This window comes from Ambystoma mexicanum, chromosome 11 (genome assembly GCF_040938575.1).
Source record: "Ambystoma mexicanum isolate Mex_15411 chromosome 11, UKY_AmexF1_1, whole genome shotgun sequence".
NCBI lineage: Eukaryota > Metazoa > Chordata > Amphibia > Caudata > Ambystomatidae > Ambystoma > Ambystoma mexicanum.
The window spans coordinates 934,425,642-934,442,691 of record NC_090934.1 but is presented as its reverse complement, the minus strand read 5'-3'; the positions used below and the strand labels follow the sequence as shown (position 1 = coordinate 934,442,691).

Here is a 17,050-nt window from a genome sequence, read left to right as displayed (position 1 = left end):
GGGGATTCTTCGGTGGGGTGCCCCTTGGATGATGGGATACAGGCAGTTATACCCAATTTTATGTGTGGGGGTCTCTAGGTTGGAGTACCCAGTATTTAGTGTCCTAAATTGCTCCTTGGGTGTCTACTGGGAATCTTTCAGGGCTTGGGTCTTTGATTCAGACTGCCATTCTGTTGCTTCGGTTCACCAGTCTTGATAGCTATTCCACTGCTGCTGGTGTACACGTGCGCCTCTCTACTCCAGCGCCTTTTGTAACGTGGTGGTTTTTTTTAGGCCAAATGTGCCTTCCTGAGGAAAGTGTCTAGGTGACTTATTCTCATTCTGGTTATAATCATGCCATTTGTCCAGGAACTTACATGGTTTGGGGGCGATTAGTGTGCATACATAAATTGGAGGAAGTGGCACCTCTCTAGACTGACCTAAACCCATTCTCGCAGGGGTTAGATAATGTATGACTTATTGCGGAACCAGGTCCATACGTTACTCAGTTGGCGTCAAGCACTATTGCGCTCAGAGGCTGGCAGTGTTGGTTCGGCTCATAGCTCAGTGCTTTGTAGCGTCTATTCAGAGGTTCAGGTGGAGTCACGGTATCTCTGTTCCTCCCTGTTAAATACATTTCAGAACAGCAGGCATTTGTTGCCCAAATGTACATCCAGATGACTATTACTTCACAGTCCATATCGCTAGAATACAGAGAGGTTCAGCTTCTCAGAGAAAGGGTTTAGGAAAGTGTTGCAGACAAGGCACATGAATAGAGGAAACAAACCTCCGTACTAGGATAGGTGAGAGTGTGAAACAAAAGATGAGGTTGCAAATGAATTTTCTAAAAAATGGTTGCACTAACAAATTTAGTGTAATCAATACTGCACATGCAATACAATTTTCATAAACTCAATAATAAACTGTTTTATATACAAGAACGTACTTTAATATTCAAATTAATAAGCATATTTTAAACAGAGCTAAAGCATATCTGAATAAACATTTATTCAAAAGTAATTCAGGTACTTCTCATACTTGGAAATAAACATTCTGAGGAAAAGGGTGCAAGCAGAGACTTAAAAGGGAACACAGTGTCATTCATAAAGAGTAAAAACCTGCTGGTTAGTGCGACCTGCTCCACATGGTCGGCCTCCTCCATAGGGGATGCCGGGCCACTGGCCCCAGCCCAGTCCGTCCGTCTTCCATCACGTGGGGTCTGCTGGGCTCATCATCTCCAGGGAACAAAGGTCGAAGAGACAATTAGCTACATTGAAAAACAGTGCTACTTTATCATTACACAGTGCACCTGTCAGGCTCGAAGGTCACGCTAATCCACACACACAGGTTTCACTCATCCCGATTGCGTCTCTCTGCTTTTGAACTATAATGTATCCCTCCTGGTACCTCCCATTACAAATCATGCTTTGTGGAATAAAGGTGGAACACCCATATTCTTAGATCTTTTATGGTTGATTGGTTTATGGTCGGTGGTCTGGGGTCGACTAGTATCTTGAAATTCAGGCGTTTTAGGACTGGGGAATGGGAAGTGGCCATAACTCGTGGCTGGCTGCGTGGGGGTCAGAGGCCTACTTCGGCCTGTCTGTGATAACACACACACTGAGGCGCCCAGCACTGTCCAGTGGCGTTGCAGGGTACATTCTTTCTGAGAGAAACATATTGGCAACACTTTTAGAACAAAGGGGGGTTTCTGTGAAAGACAGCAGCAGTGTGGGCCTCTCATCAGTGCTTGGGCCCATTCAGATTCCCTTTTCAAGCTTGCGGCTTGTGTTTAGCACACTGAATACTACTTGGCCATGCAGGCCCTATACTTCATCATGGCATCTACTTATATGTCCGCCCTATATCAAAATCCCATATAACATTATGATTGTGTGGGGACCCTTGCATTGCACCCCGTCCCCACTGATATGTTACAGGTCTTCCAGTGGGACTTGCCTCACCCTGAAGCGCCTAGGGCGGTGGGATGGGTTTGTTCCCTTCCCAACAATAGATTGATTGTGAACATTGCGCTATATGTATCGTGCTTAGCACAGCCAGATCCTCTGTGGCCTCCCTGTTATTTGAAATGATGAGTTTCAGGACCACCTGTAATGTCACATAGTGCACTTACTGTGGATGTCAGACTTACTTCCCTACCAGTCTTTGGATGGTTTGAAGGAGCTAATACTTTGTCTAGCTAGACCTGGCTGCCACGTATTTACATTGTTATTTCCTGAAGGACTGGTTGAAGTGGTAACCCTACAACAGGGGGCTGAAACCTCTAGTCACCCAGATGTTTTGGACAACAATCCCCATCATCCCTAGCCAGCTTAATCAATGGATGAGGGATCCAAGCATCTAGCAAGCTGTAGTTTGCAGACCCCGGCTCTATGGATAAAACTGTTTATGGACTGCTGATCGTTATAATGATTTATGATGGGCTGACATTCACACTCCTTCATAAAGCTTTCCAAGAAAAGATAGAGCCGATTTAAACCAACAGTGCTCATGTTGGCCTAATTACCCACAACTAGGATTTAGATTTGATATTGAAAATTGGTTTTGAAAAACTGCTTGAGGATGTTTTAAACTACCTCTGGGGAAGCAAACTGTTTAGAAATTGGATTGTACCCTGTCAACATAGTTACAGAATATATTTTGCTGGAAGTTATTCTCAAATTGGAAACACTGAAGACCCAATCAAATCTTGTTTTAACAGAAAGCCCCATTTAAAAAAAGTCATTATTGAGACTGCCACCCAGTGATCTCTGGGAAGGACTAGATGCTAGTTCTGGAATCTTGAGGCTTGGTAGGAAGGTATTTATTTATTGAAAAGATTTTGTAATGCATTGATAGGTTTGTTTCCAGCACCTCGAAGCATGGGTTAAGCGTCAATCAGTGAATGCATTGAAAGATTTTCAGGATTAGAAGGAAAACTGAACAGTGGCTTGTGTATTTTAATCAAGTCAGAAACAGCTAAATGAGTGACAACAATGTAAGAAATCTGCATTGCATGTGATCATTGGGGAGGGTCGTTTTTAGCAGCGTATAATTAATCTAGCCCATCCCAGGTGTCAATGAGAATTTACAGAATTCGATTTTGGCTTGTTCTGACATTCTTATAATAGGGTCGTAGTTTTTTATACTACACCAAATAATCTCTTTAGGAATTTCAGAGGGTCTAGGTTTTTCCGAGAGTTGTCATATTGTGCCCCCACTGGGGGTATCTATTAATGACACGTGGAGCATGGACTTCCATGGAGCATGGGTTATGTGACGAATCGCTGGATTCTATCACTTCTACCCACAGGGGAGCCTTTCCTGTGAAGTTAGGGAGGTGAGCCCGCTCTGCAATACACTCCCTAGGGGTAGAGGCAAACAGGACCTCACCGGGAGAGACTCCCCATCTGGGGATATGAACTCCTGTTCTTATATGGAACTCCCTGAGCCACATATCACCAACACACCTTTCAAGACATCTCCTGAAGAAAGACATGAAGAACAAATCCGAATTTTATTTTTTTAATCCAAATAGTTGAATTGTGCATATGAAGGAAACAGTGGTTTATACTGAGACGAAGAAAACCATTAGAAGTATACAGAATGCAAGTCAAGCAGAAAGGAAGGGATTTAACGCTGCACTGGGGAAGTCCCACGGCAGCGCAATAAGAATGGGAGGAAGAGACATTGAGAGCGAGAGACCCTGCAAGTTTCAAACTTGCTCGCCGAGGTACCGAGGAGGAAACATAAATGTGCATCGTCTGATGCAGCAAAGAAGTCTGTGTGCTGCTTCAGACATGTGGCGTTGAAAATGAGAGGAGACGCAATAAACAAATTGGGACACAAAGCGTCTCAATCCTGAGCAAGAAATAGGTGGTGGCGTTACCACGATCAAGCACTGGTCGACAAGTGGGTCTCTAAACACCTGACTCCACTTCCATTAAGGAAGACCGAAGTGAACCGAAAGAAGGAAGAATAATGAACCCGTATGGGAAACCACAGAAAAGCAGAGGACCCAACCTGACAAGTGACACAGAGGACCCCAACCTGTTGGGCAGCCCAGTGACGTTCTCCCTAACATAATCAGGTAATGGGGAAAGAGGGAGGCCAAAGAGGGGGGCCGAAGATAATACCTGGAACGCTCATACTCGTCCCAGACAAGATAAAGCACAAGAGTGTATGAAGAGAGTAGGAATCATTACTGGAATGCTTATTATCATCCCAGCGAAGGTAAAGTATCGAAGTGTGCGAGAGTAAGAATTATTACTGAAGCGCTCATACCCATCCCAGTCCAGATAAAGTGTCAAAAATACGTGAATAGAGAAAGAGCCATTACTGGAAAACACATACTCATCCCAATCAAGATAATGTATTAGGAACAGATGACAAGAGTGAGAATCATCACTGGAATTCCCCAACTCATTCCAGTCAAGGTAAAGTGCCAAGACTGGATAAAGAAAGTGAGAATCATTACTGGAGCGCTCATACCCATCCCAGTCCAGATAAAGTGTCAAAACTACGTGAAGAGAGAAAGAGCCATTACTGGAACACACATACTCATCCCAGACAAGATAAACAGTGGACATTAAGAAAAAGGGAAACCTTTAAACCTAAATAAAAAGAAAATAACAAGGATAAATAGGGTAAAACAAGAAGAGTATAAAAGGGAGAGGAATAGTAATCAAGGGGAGAGGAGACTTGAAACCTTGAAGGATCCAGGAGTAGAATTGTGTGACATAACAAAAGTAGCTACCAAGAACTACTTAAAGATATGTTACTGAACTGAACTTGGTGAAGACCAGCACACAGGAGAAGGGAGCCATTCTCCTGTACTTTTGTTGTTCTAATTGTAGTAGGGTTAGAGTAGGTTAGCTTGGACAGTGACGGATCTCTAGTTTGGAGTCTCACGGACGACTGACAAGCACCTTACTGGTTAGGTATGGAACACCTTTAGCATCGGGAGGCTTAGAGGTTTCCACTATTACTTTAATAAACGTTGACAGCGAGATGAAAGATCAGAGTCTGTGTCCTTAATCTGACCCGGCACAGTTAGCAATCCCTTTTTTGGGCTTTGCTGTATATGAACTATTGAGATTGGATTTTCGTTTCACTTCTGTTGCACACACTGGGATCTACATCATTTATATGCACTCAAACTAAGGCAAGAGAATGAGCATACTTATAGACCAGAGAAAAAGTATATGAATGTAGGGGGATAGGAAAGTCCAATGGGCTTTTCCGCTAAGTAAGGAGCAAATACTTTTTTCCGGATGGTGAGTTTTGCATAATTTGGGTGCTTCGCAAACAATCACTCTGTTTGGACGTGGCTGTATAAATGACTGCTTGGTCTTGATTGAATATATAGGACTTTGACCAGTGATAGGTCTGTCACTGCAGAAGACTGTAAATCAAACGTAATGCCGCGAAGACCACTCTATCCAGTGGAGTGATCTTAATCCAGGAGGGACTGAGTTTTTGTCTTCGATTCACATCCCGGCAGGCAGCGAATTCTGAACATACTAGCCTGTGACTAGCAGGATGGAGATGGCCATGACAAAAAGGCCTGGCCATGTACTAGTCTTGCCTTTATTGAATTGCCAACTACAGCTTCATGATGCTCCGTTTGTATAAAGGGGAGGGCTCAATTCACTTGCAGAGTCTGAAGAAGAAGGCTCCATCCAAAGGGATTTGGATTTCAGGGTGCATTCTCAGATCCCCATTCCAGATTCATCAAAGTTTTTTGCATTATTTTCAAAAATGTATTTATGACCTAAGAATATCTTTGGGATGCACAGAGGCTCCATCCTTACACCATTCAATTTAAAAATATGGGGGTCTATGTGTTTCGTCATGAGTGGCGCGCCTGTAACACTGCACCAGACCCATCTTGGGGACTACTGACAGGTTTCATAAACTGTTTACCTGGCTCTGCTAACCACCTGGAGCGAACAGTCATTACAACTGACCTGTATAATATACTAAACCGGATGGTGACCAATTAACAGCCTGTTATTACATTATTTATCGATGTGCTCAGGTAGCCTGAATGCTTTAGATAACTAGCTGACCAAGGAGGCAGGCGGTAGGATTACCAGGGATGGGCAGTAATAGGTTAGCACGGTCATTGCAGTAGAAGAGGATGCATATGGGAAGGTTTTCAGAAACAAGGCCGCAAAGACTTGTTTACCAGATTTACTTGAGAATCGTGAAAATATTTCACTATCCCCAGGAAATTGAAAAGTATTCCAAAAGACGGGGGCAATATTAGGCCAGAACGCAATAAAGGAATGAGGTTGCATTAGCAGAGCTGCTTATCAAGAACTATTACGTCATTATCAGGATTTTCTGTTGTTCTATGTATGGGTGATAACTTAACGGTAAAGCCCGGAAGGGCACTACACCTGTACATGTGGTAAGTATAGTCAGACAGAAGCCACCTCTGCATTTACAAACCTGTACATTACATCTCTATCTAATCTATATAGGACTAATAAAGACTACCCTAATTATACAATACAGATAATTGTAGCAAAGAAATGGTGAAACAAGCTCTTGGGCATGTGCATTGGGGAAGAGAGATATTATTTGTAACTACCACACCCTTGGTTGATGTCAGTTCCGCCTTATGAAGCCAGCCGGCTCCAGTGTCAAGCAGTGCACGTATCTTCAGCCATCACACCTTGGCCACCAAGCTATAGTCAAAGCTTCAATGATTCAGAGTTGGTTCCATCTGGGCCTTTAGCAGTACATGGTGTGGTCCAAAAGGAAACGGGGCACCACTGAAGGATTTGATGTAAGTGTCAGGAGTTTTTGGCTTCAATCCTCGCCCTGTAAAAGCTAGCAAACCCCATCCAAATGTCGGGTTGCGTTTGGTGGTCCACCCTTGAGACATTATTCTGAATAGGCGGTGCCAGCATGAGTATGAAGAAGCTATGGTGAACAACAGCCCAATCAACTGCTGTCTCTCATTTGTCTGAATTTGACTTGGTCAGTGATTAACTTGGGGATCTGTGTGGAACTCATATTCAGCTGGTGCTTTTACTGTCTGAGATTGTTTTATAACAGTCAAAGAATTGCTGCTTGCTTGATTAGATGGTCACCATCTGCCTCCCAGGTTATATGCAGAAAATTGAGGTGTGTATGTGTACCAAATCAGGACATGAATACTGCTTGATAGTGATTATTTTGTGCATGCATTACCACTAGCCACTTCCACTCGCCATAGGGCAAGTTGAGCTGAAGCTTCTATGCTTTTATGTAGAAGGACGCATAGTGGAGTGCAAAGTGGGGTGTCACACGCCCAGAGGTGGAAGGGTGGTTAATGCTTGGGTTATCTGCAATCATAGCACTGCAGTAAAGATGATGTGGCCGACCATTGCATCGACTGACCTAACACCACCAGTTTGCCCTTGTGGGCAGATTTCAGGTCTGCCTGGGACTTCATCCTGTCGATCGTCTCCATCATCAGGAAGCTCTCCGATGAGTGGCCCGGGCTTCATACGTATCTAAGAACACCATGCAGGACCGCTGGCTGCCCCGAAGAATTTGATTGGCCAGACATGGACGGCACAAGCATTGTTTATGATATGTGAGTAGAATTGTTATGTTTTATGAACTATATTTCTGCTGCAGAATGACCTGGGCAGAGGTGGCATTCCAGAAAGGCAGGACGAGGGCGCTTCACAATCTGTTATTCTAACAGATAGAAACATAGAAAACTACGTGTCTTTGATTTGTGCATCACTTGTTAATCTGTAACGTGTAAAAGAGTATTTGGGGTTGTTTTCGGTGTGAGACAAACAAAAACAATGCACTTGTCGCTTTTTCTACTGGATAGAACAGCCCAGGTGGACCTCTTCAAGGTTACACAGTCTCTATAACCATGTATGACGGTGACACGATGAAAATCCTGCAAGGGTCACGACTCTGAACAGGTTCAAACAGATATTCTGTACCCTTTAAAACACGAAAAGAGAAATGAAAAAAGGAGCACAGCTCTTAACAGCAAATCAGCTTCCCAAATACCCGAGAGCCAAAGAGAACCCATTCTCCACCACAAGGTCACTGAGCCCCCAAAAAAACAGACAGAACCTAAGAAAAACGCCCTCCAAAACGACGGAGCACATTAGCAACAATGGATGAAGCGTTCTCTGATACAATGGAAAGTGGCCTTATTGAGCACACCACTGCCATTGGGCGTGTTTTATGGTAAAGGGCCCCAATTCTAAAATGATGCAGGCAGAGAAGAACTAACACTGGCCGGGGCAAATGGGCCTCCAAGCTCATGATGCTGGACTCATCGGTATACAGTGTTTATATCGAATCTTTTATATAGAATGAACATATATCGAATATTTTATATTGAAACATTTTATAGTGAATGCATTTAGGGTGTGGTTAAGGCTTAAATATTTTTGGGAAACGGTTGGGATGGATTTTTAGGGAGTGGGAAATGGGGGTTTGGAGGAGGAACCCCCCAAAATGTGCATTCACTATAAAATGTTTCAATATAAAATATTCGATATATGTTAATTCTTCATGTAACCGACTCATCCTCAACATAGATAGAAGCACCCATCATAAACTGAAGGGGCCCAATGATTGTGTGACCTGCTCCAAGCCCCCCCCCCGCACCCCTTCGGCCCACCCGCCGCCGTGACCGTGGCATAATCCTGAAGAACGTCAAAGCAGCCAATGCTCACAGCATTATTTGCTAGCAAAGCTAATATGGAGAGATTTTAAACCAGAGATGTATAAGTTCAAGGAAAAGGCATGACACTCTTAATATATACTGTTTTTTTTGTTTGAAATGATTGCTTCATTTTTAGATTTGGCTGATTAGCGACCAATGATTTTTGGAACTGTTAGCATGACGTCCGTATAAGGGCTGGGGCAATTGACTGGGCTAAGAACTGCATTGCAAAGATTGCGTGCTCCACGCATCCTTCTGCATGCAAAGTAGTGCAATGCAATGGGTAGATATAGGAAGGAATGCTACGAGTGCATTCTCCGTGAGTCAGGGGAGAGCATGGATGCCATACCCATCTCATACTGAAAGCAGCAGGGGGAGGGTACAGAGCCCCTGCACTGCCCCAGCCGGCATCGGGCCACCTGCAACAATCATATCAACAAATTTTAGGGGTGCCCTTCCGCCAGTTGGCATCTGGGAGGTGGGAGCAGAACAGTTACTTGCAAATACCTATGCACAGTCTAAGGATAAGCCACATCTGCTGACTATGGGCCTATTTACGACCCTGCCGGTCCGGAAAGAATGGTGGTGGTAAAACTGCCACCACCCTTCTTTCCGGACCGGCTGATTAAGAGTTCTGCAGGCAGGAGGAGTGACCTGGCGGGTTTAACACCACCCACCTGCAGGCGGAAATGGAAACACCGGCTCCGTCATAGACAGAACTGGTGTTTCCATTGTCCCCATCCCCATGGAGTCCTATGGGACTCTATGGGAATGGGGATTTACACAATTCCGCCTCCGGAATTCACATGTCACCGGGGTCGTAATGCCCCGGTAATTCCGGGAATCATGGAGGCGGAATGGTAAAACGAGTCCGTCAGTAACCTGCGGGTTTTTCCGGCTTGGTTACCGCCAGACTCGTAATGAGGCCCTATGTATGTGCTTTGTAGTTGTGTAACTGTTAGGCATCTAACAGAGCTCTAACTGTAGTCAGGGTTAATACACGTCCTTTGATGTCACCTTCCTTCCCAAATATCCATTTCCCTTCATCAGTCAGTGTAACATGTACTTGGTACGGGGTGCTTAACCAAACTAAACTTGTATGCATATGCATGTCCTGTAACTAAATTTCTTTCTGTAACAAGTGCCACGATGCCCCTGGGCTGTTACGCGCTATGCACAAATGAATAAATAAATAAATAAATAAAACTTCAAGGAAAGACATAGCATAACCTGCCACACTTTACTGAGCCAGCACATATACCTCCTAGTTACTCTATAATAGCGCATTTAATCAATTCAATCGATCCCAAGCCAACACCCCTGACCTGCAATAATGTTTGCTAATTAATACATGGCCAATGACTATTCAGGCGATAGACACATTTTTAGTTTGTTTGGGAGACAAGTGCTTGATTTCCTCTATATCACTGAGAAATGGCAGAGGGACATCTCCCCACCCTGTCCCTTGAAGTGATGGCCCATGGGCAGAGGATTTGGAGTGGCTATCTCTCACACACACACACATGCGCACGCGCACACACACACACACACACACACACGTACACATCTTCAAACAGACAGACCCACATGTGCCACTTATTTAAAGGCACTCAAAACACCCTCGACGAAAGACGCTGGTGGAAGCTGCTGTTGAGTGGTAAATCAACGAAATCAGTAATTGCAGTTGTGAGCTTTTTCCAAAGTCTTGGACTAGAGACCAGGGACACGGACACTACAGCCAATGGAATGAAAAAAATAAACTGGAAGAAACATAATAAATAATCAAAATCTTGCAAAAATTGTATCAACCAATTAAGTCAAGAACAAAAAAAATATGCTAAGGATGTCTGTGCAAGCTCTGCCCTGTACACAGGGGATGGCTCCTGATCGGACACTGACAGCTCTCCCCTATGATCAGTTGTTAGGGAGTTTCTCCCACAACCCTCAGATGGGCGAGGGGGGAGGGGAATGGAGCCACCTAGCTTAAGGTTCGCTTTATGGGGGTAGCAGTGGCAGAGCAGTCCTGGATTCACTCATGTGAAGGCAGAAGCCTGGAGGATAGGTAAAGGGGGTACCGACTGATAACGCAAGAAATTACACACCACAGGTATACTGGAACATATCCATCCTTTATTATGACAGTATCCGTCAAGCAACTTTGACTCTGGAGTAGAACACGCCACATACATCAATGAGAGTGTAACAGTGTGCATACAAAACAGTAAAGGGCCCTAGGGCAGAGCTATGCCTTGTGCTACAATGCTAAAGGGGTGAGAAGAAAGGGATTCCTAAACAGGCAGGTGAATATATATTTATCTTTTTTACATGTATAGCAGTGCACAAAGCCCTGAGGCATCTAGGCGCTAGTTACAGTTCCAAGAGAAACCCAGAGGCCAGCACAAAAATCCAGTAAAATGGGATTTACAGTACTGGGCCTTGATATGTCCCAATTCACCCTTGGATGCAATTAGAAACAGGGCGCCAAAATGGTAACAACGTGTCCAATGATGTCCTTTGGATAACGAGTGAACTGCAGTGATTTATGGTATTACATTTCCTATTAAAGCACTGGTACCTTCTAAAGTCATCATTCTAATCATAAATTGCATTCAGGGATTCCATTTCCATTTGCACGTAAGTGCAATAACCCACGCCCCCAGTGCAGTTTTCACCTTTAAAACGATGTGGTGTTAAAGTGTAAAGTGAAGAGTCAAATAGTAAAGTGAAGAGGCAAAATGTAATTTACTCTTCACTTTTCCACTACGCAGGCAGTGGAATCTATCTTACTTTATTTATTTATTTATTTATTTCTGTTTGAAATGTAAAACAATACAAATGCAAAAAGTGAGAAGTCCCACCACGTTATCACAATCAAATCCATCCCATTACTGCCAGCATGGAAATCCATGCTGGTCTAAGGCAGCCTCTTTTGCCTGGAGGAGCGGGAAATGGAGGCCAACAGGGTATGTCTGCTCTGCTCCCTACCTAAGTCTGCCTGATAAGGAACATGATGCGATTGGTTTACTGCCACTTTTACCAATCAGTCTCAGAACTAGAATGCCCCCACAGTCTTTGGTAGAGAACTCCAGAGAGCTAAGCGGGATTAGGGTAACATTTCCAAGTCTAGGTTGAGCACCGGTTTTCACTCAGTTTTCAGGAGTTGGCAAGTGTGGAAACGTTTTGTCCTAAACAAATACAATGAGACAAATGCCATAGGCAAACTGTGTGTATAGGGTAAAGTAAGGCAAGTACCAGATCCACATCAAAAGGCGTGGTCAAAGGTGCAACCAATCCCAAGGAACAGCAGAGGAGGCCCCCATGAAGACATGCAGCTTTTGGTCCAGACCCGCTAGTTGGAGAAGGATGGCTGAAAAGCAGGCTTTGCAAGTCAGTGGTAAAACGTGGAAGGAGGGGGCTTGTATCACCTCAATATTCCTTGATCCAGCGAACCCCTGATGATCATTCCAAGGAAAACATCAGGACCTGGGGACAAGTTCTCACGGTGCCAGTCATTGTGGATTCAGCACACACCTGGTCAACATAGGACTTATTTTACAGTCCTGGGAAAGTGCTGCGGTACCCACAGACTTGCACCCTTGACCAGCGGTGATCCAGACAAAAGTAAAGAATTATCATCTGTGAACCTAGGAGAATGACCCACCAGGCAGAAGCAGCAGCAGTGAATAAAGCCCCAGAAAGATAGGATCCAGCCAGCTCACGGGACAAGAAGACGCAGCCGGCCAGAAAATAACAGTATCATAATGGGGGGCAACAGATGGAAGTGACCTGGGATGGCACAAGATCGATCAGGCAAGGGAGACTCCCAACCGCAAGGCACAATGTGCAAGACTATTTAGCAAGGATGCACACAGCAGAGCCCAAAACAGTCCCAAGATGGGCCAGCAAGTAAGTAGAAATGAGTTGAGAGCAAAGAAAAGTCCAAGGGGGGTTTCAAGCAGCCTTAGAAGAAACCGGGGCAATTACAAAGGAACCAGGGTACAGCCATTTTGGCTAAACCAGGCAGTCAGCGGTCCATCTTTACAGCAATCCCCCAACAATTGAGGTATGAAACTGAAAAATGCACAAGGTCTTCGACTGATAACACATTCACCTGGGGGCTGGACCAAGCCAGCCTTCCAATCACACACCATGCAGACATCCAAAGACTGGACGGCCAGCCAATCTGGCTGGCCCAAAAACTAACAAGCACACAGGTCCACCCACGCAGGATATGTATCAGGCATGACTGGGGCAGAAAACAAGATGAAACCCTCCAGATGGTGTAGGAATGGACTCAAAGTGAGCCCACGCCAGCACGGCATCCATTTTATGCCTTATCTGTGTGCCACACAGAAAAAGAGATGTCCCAAAACAAAATGGACTGGAACAAATACATGAGTACCCCAACGGCTATCACACTGCATTGGGCTACTATGAGTGGTCAAAAGGAATGCACACCTTTTTGAGGCAAACTAAATTACAACAACCACAGCCCTTCTTTACAATACACTTGAGGGTTGATAGAACAACTCTGATACCAAAATGGCCTGCTTAAAAAGCACCCCAAACTTGGCGGGCATATGTGCTATCATGGCAGTTCACAAGGAAAAGGCTGGCAGTGACAGGAGGATTTCAGTAGAAGTCCTCTGCACTCATAAACAAAGTCAAGAAACAGGGAAACCAGCAGAGAAAAAGCAAAATGTTTATAGCTACCATATAATGGGGCAGGAGAACTCCCAAAACATAAATATGTCCTGGCATCAGTGAAGAAGACGAACAACAACAAATGGTGGAACACAAACACATACACTCACACACACACTAACAAGACCAGCTGGCAGTGCGCACACACATACACAACATATGGCAGCACACACACACACACACACACACACACAACAGCAGATACCCACACACACAATAAAAACAGATGATAGTGTACGCGCTCGCACGTACACACACACACACCCACACCCACCCCAGATCAGGGGCGTTGCTAGGGGGGGGCTAAGGGGGCTATAGCCCCCGATCTTTTGGTTGTAGCCCCGGATAGAATCTCAGGAGCTACAGCCAAAAGTCTAGCTAGCCCCCAGTCCCAACAGTTATGACATCAGCTTAGCCCCAGGTCTTTTCCAGACCTAGCAACTCCCCTGCCCCAGATGGTCTTATCTTGAGACGTCTATCATGATATATTTGTTCAGGTTGGTGGTGGCGTTCGATCTAGACTGTGTTATAATCCCGGAAGCTGCAATCATTGGGCTTCCGGGGGAGAGGAGGATTATTTCCTTTGTCGCACGCAACGCACGCAACCTCTGCCCATGTTGAAAGCACTGCCGTAAGCCCTGGTTCGCCATACCATTGGGACGGGCCCTCCTATAGCCAGACTCCTGCAGCTGTCTACCCAGGATCCGCCCCTTTTCAGCCCCTCCCTGTGGCCTCATTTCAGGGTAGGTTGGGCATGTGCCTTTCCCAACAGGGCCCAGGTAGCTCCGGGTCTCTGAGCCCAACCTGAGAAGGCAGACAGTGTATTCTGTGGTTGGGCAGATCCACTTCCAGTCCTGCTTCTTCAAAGGAGCAGTGCAAGAGAGGCTGGGTGCATTGCACCGCCCCACATATGATCTGACTCACGTCCAGCTGCCCACAGGCCTGATAGGCCCTTGTTTCACTTCTGTGTTGTCTCCTCTGAGCCTACGTCCCATTGTCGTCTGTCAGCTGCCTTGCCCATTCCGTCTGTCCTCCTCCCTTGCCTGCTTGCTTTTTTTTATCAGCGGCCAATGGGTTGCTTGATTCCACACGGCTTTGCAACGTTGTAATCCGCCCAACCGTCCAACTCCTCAGACTGCCCAGACCTTCTCTCCCAGGAGTTTTCTATCTTTAGCCACCTATTCCCGAATCACAACAAGGCCGCAAAGTGGCAGAGGCAACAGTCAGCCATACTAAGCACGCCACGGATGCATGCAGCATAGATACACATGGAACCCCACCAGTGGCTATAGCTGCACACAAACACACACCACACAGCAGATGATGTCAGCTCACCCGCATCGTTATGTGTGGGCCGGCCGCCGTTGCGGCTGCTACGTTAGGACATCCAGGACGTGACGTCAAGGGAAGGGGAGGGGCGGGGGGGGGAAGTTCGGCAGTTGCCGTTGTGTAAGAATAAAGCAAGGTTCTCTAGCACCCCGGCTCCCGCGTATCATTGCCGCGAGGCCCGCGCGCGCGCGCGTGTTGTGCACCTGCAGTCCGCGGCCGTCCATCGGCCCGACAATGGCGACGAGATAACACGGCCCACGTGTGCCGTAGGGAGGCCCGCAATCGTGCGGCTCGGCGCGTCGGCGCACCTCCATGACGCGTGACAGCTGGGAGCTGCCAACAGCCAACGGCGGCGCCGGAACACACGAGCAGACGCACCCCACAACCACAGCAGGGGTGCAGAACCGGCAGACTCTGCCCCACAGTCACGGCAGAGACACCGGAACGGCGAGCACAGCATCACAGCCTCATCAGGGTGCAGGACCAGCAGGCACAGCCCCACAGCTACAAAAGAGGTGCAGGCACACCCCACCGCTAAAAGCACACCGGTCGGCGGCAAGCGGGTAAGATGTCAGATACCGCCAGCACGCCTGCCTCATCCACAGGAGGGGCAAGCACCGCAGAGGCCGCGCCAGGAAGTGGCGCCAATCAACCCCCTCACACAGAAGCAGCGCAGGTGATCCACATGCCAAACCCCTTTGAAATTAGAGACACCTCAAACTTGGGGCCCCGTTGGACGATATGGCTCAGGGACTTCAAATTTTACACGGGGGCGATAGGACTTACCGATGACGCAAGACTGAAGAACACACTGTTCATGGCGGTTGGGCCAGCAGTGAGAGACATAGCCGGAGAGCTACTCGACGTCGACACAGTAACCTATGGTCAACTCCACACCAAACTATCCGAATACTTCGCTCCACACACAAACGTCGACTACGAACGCCACGTATTTCATACAACCAGGCAGGAAAAGGGCGAATCCATCGACAATTTCGTGATGCGCCTGCGCATAAAACTAAAACACTGCGAATTTCACAGATATTCGAACGAAGAAGCTCTCAGATCACAGGTGATCGCAGGCTGCATCTCGCAACCTTTTCGTAAACAGCTCCTGCAAAAACAAAGGTCACTTGAAGAGATCCTAGCACTGGCTCGCATGGAGGCCGCCGTGGACTCACAACTAGACAACCTGGGGAAAGTCTCCATTCAACAGCCGGGGGAACCCGCAGAATCCGTCAACAAACTATGCACAAGCCCCAGCCAGAGCGGGAGACGCACAGAGGCCACCTGCTACAAGTGCGGGTACGAATATCCGCACGTTGGGGACTGCCCGGCCCTGGGACAACAATGTGCTGCATGCGGAGGCATGGTCCACTTCAGGGCCACGTGCAAGAACGCCCCCATGACTGCACAGGGTAGACCCCGAACTCAAGACAGACGCCGATACAGCCGGCAAAGCCCGCCCAAGCCCAGAGGAGAGAGCGACAGGAAGCCGACAAAAAGAGAGGACAGCAGCAGATCCAGCCACTACTCCAGGGACGACAGGCGCTCGTCAGAGGACACGCGTCGCTCCCACAGAAGACGATACGTCCGCTACATAGAAACGCGATCCCCCACCAGCAGCGACACCCCATCTTCAGGGGATGACCTGAGGAAAAAGGGCTACGTATGGGCCGTCAAGACTAACACGTCCGCCACACAGCACAGTCCCATACTCACATTGACTGTAAACAACACGCCAGTGAAATTCCTTATAGACACCGGAGCCACGGTGAATATCATAAATGAACAAACCTATGAAGCACTAACTCCACCTCCCAAAATCAAGAAGGCTGAAATAGACATCTACCCATATGGATCCACGACGCCCCTACCGTGCAAAGGCACCATAACAGCGTGGTGCTCCCACAAGCAGCACTCCGCGAGAATCCCACTGCACATCCTCAAAACGGAAGCAGACAGTGGCTGCATCCTAAGCTTCAGGACAGCTGTGGAGATGGGCCTGGTACACATCCTCTATCAGTTGATGGCCCACAAGTACTTTGCCAAGCCGGAAATAATTGAACAGACCTTCCCTAAACTATTCCACGGCCTAGGAAAACTAAAACACCGGAAAGTACACCTGCACATAGACCCACTCATCAAACCAGTAGCCCAACACTACCGCGGCATTCCATTCAACATCCAAAGACAAGTGGAAGAAGAACTGGATAAACTGATCAAGATGGACGTTATTGAACCAGTTTCGGGGCCCACCCCCTGGGTCTCACCCATCGTCCCAGTCCCCAAAAAGTCGCCGGACGGGTCCATCCGCTTGTGCGTCGACATGCGCCGGGCCAA

General features: G+C 46.9%; 1 protein-coding gene across 2 annotated transcripts in view; it reads left to right on the top strand.

The window, feature by feature from the left end:
* Window positions 1-17,050, top strand: part of LOC138503942 (malignant fibrous histiocytoma-amplified sequence 1-like) — a 299,412-nt gene that overhangs the window by 219,124 nt on the left and 63,238 nt on the right. For both annotated transcript variants that reach the window (XM_069624051.1, XM_069624052.1), the window contains exon 8: window positions 7,402-7,570. In XM_069624051.1, the coding sequence (XP_069480152.1) occupies window positions 7,402-7,570 (169 nt within the window). The remainder of the gene's footprint in view (window positions 1-7,401; window positions 7,571-17,050) is intronic.